The 1,332-nt window shown below is 48.5% G+C and overlaps 1 protein-coding gene across 1 annotated transcript in view; it reads right to left on the bottom strand.

Moving 5' to 3' along the window:
- LOC119284213 (disease resistance protein Pik-2-like) overlaps positions 1-1,332 on the bottom strand; it is a 6,689-nt gene that overhangs the window by 4,940 nt on the left and 417 nt on the right. The window contains exon 2 of the mRNA XM_037563428.1: positions 824-961. Coding sequence (XP_037419325.1) covers positions 824-961 — 138 coding nt within the window. The remainder of the gene's footprint in view (positions 1-823; positions 962-1,332) is intronic.

Below are 1,332 nucleotides of genomic sequence, written 5' to 3'. Positions count from 1 at the left end.
TGCCTAGATCCAGCGGCCGCGCGGCTCACATCCAACGGCCTAGGCTCGACCGGCCGAAACTTTCCGCCGGGGCACCGGCGCCTATAAGCGCCCATGGTTGGAGCATTTAAAGTGGAGAACATGGCAGAGACCGGCTAGGGATGCTCTAAAAAGCTAATGGAATTTAGAAGGGATTACACGTGGGAGTCTAGAGTCTAACTCCCACCATTTTATTTTACAGGGGAGGGGTGAGAACAAAAGGAATTGATTTACATAGAATATCTTGACCCTTCATTGTGACTTATGTTTTATGTTGTCATCGTTTGGGTAATCCCTTTATGAATTCCCTGCTACCCAAACAAGGGGATAAACATGTATCTCAACTTTCCACACGTAATACTCATTTGCCGCCAAATAGGTGGTTAGAATAACACGTCACATGTGTGATATCTGCACTTGATTCGTCATGATGTATCTGTTACTAACATCTACAAGATCAAAACGTTTCTATAGTACTACTGTATGGGATTAGTTATGGAAACAAGAGTTTTTTTTGGAAAAGGAGGTTAAGTCCCTCGGCCTCTGCATCAATCGATGCATACAGCCATCTTTATTTATTAGTCAACATAGGTCTAACAAAAACATACATCAAGCCATCCGAAGCCACCACTCACACCTACAAAACTCGATAATGTGGAGTCCTCTCACTCCCCATATCTAAAACCGGTGCCGCCGTCGATCCACCCACATAACGTATCAGAACGCACAGTCGGTGCAGCAGATCTAAAACATACACCACACATGCACACGTTTTAGAGGCTGCCATCATCATCGAACCACTGACCCATCTTCAGGAGAGAGATCTGCATCATCCTTGCTAGTTCGTCCATCCGTCGACGCCACCACAGTGCCCAACGGCGCCACCATCCCGCCCTCGTCCGTCCAGCCGTGAAGATTCTGGAAGATCTGTCGTGCGTAGCACCTGCCGATCAGGCATGACACAGCATAGCACCTGTCGGCCAAGCATGACTTGACATCTCCACCGAAAGCTCTATGCGAGACAAAGCCGCTCCACCTCCTGCCTCTGTCTTCCAGCTCTGCTCCACAAACGATGCTCTGAAGAGAGAAAACGACAACGTAGTACCGCCATCATCCGATCTGGAAGACCAGATCCTAGGGTTTTCCTCGAAGCAGCACGAGTGGATCGACCGTAGTTACATGATGATGCCTTCATCAATTTAATGACGCAGAACGCCGCCATCGCCTGCCATCGGCTCGGTTTTCACTGGCAACTATGTCTCCCCGCACTACTAGGGAAAAGCTTATAGGTAGATGATTACTAGTAGCGCGGGT

Source organism: Triticum dicoccoides, chromosome 4A (assembly GCF_002162155.2).
Source record: "Triticum dicoccoides isolate Atlit2015 ecotype Zavitan chromosome 4A, WEW_v2.0, whole genome shotgun sequence".
Classification (NCBI taxonomy): Eukaryota; Viridiplantae; Streptophyta; class Magnoliopsida; order Poales; family Poaceae; genus Triticum; species Triticum dicoccoides.
Note: the sequence above shows the minus strand (reverse complement) of the source record. Positions and strands in the feature narration are given on the sequence as shown.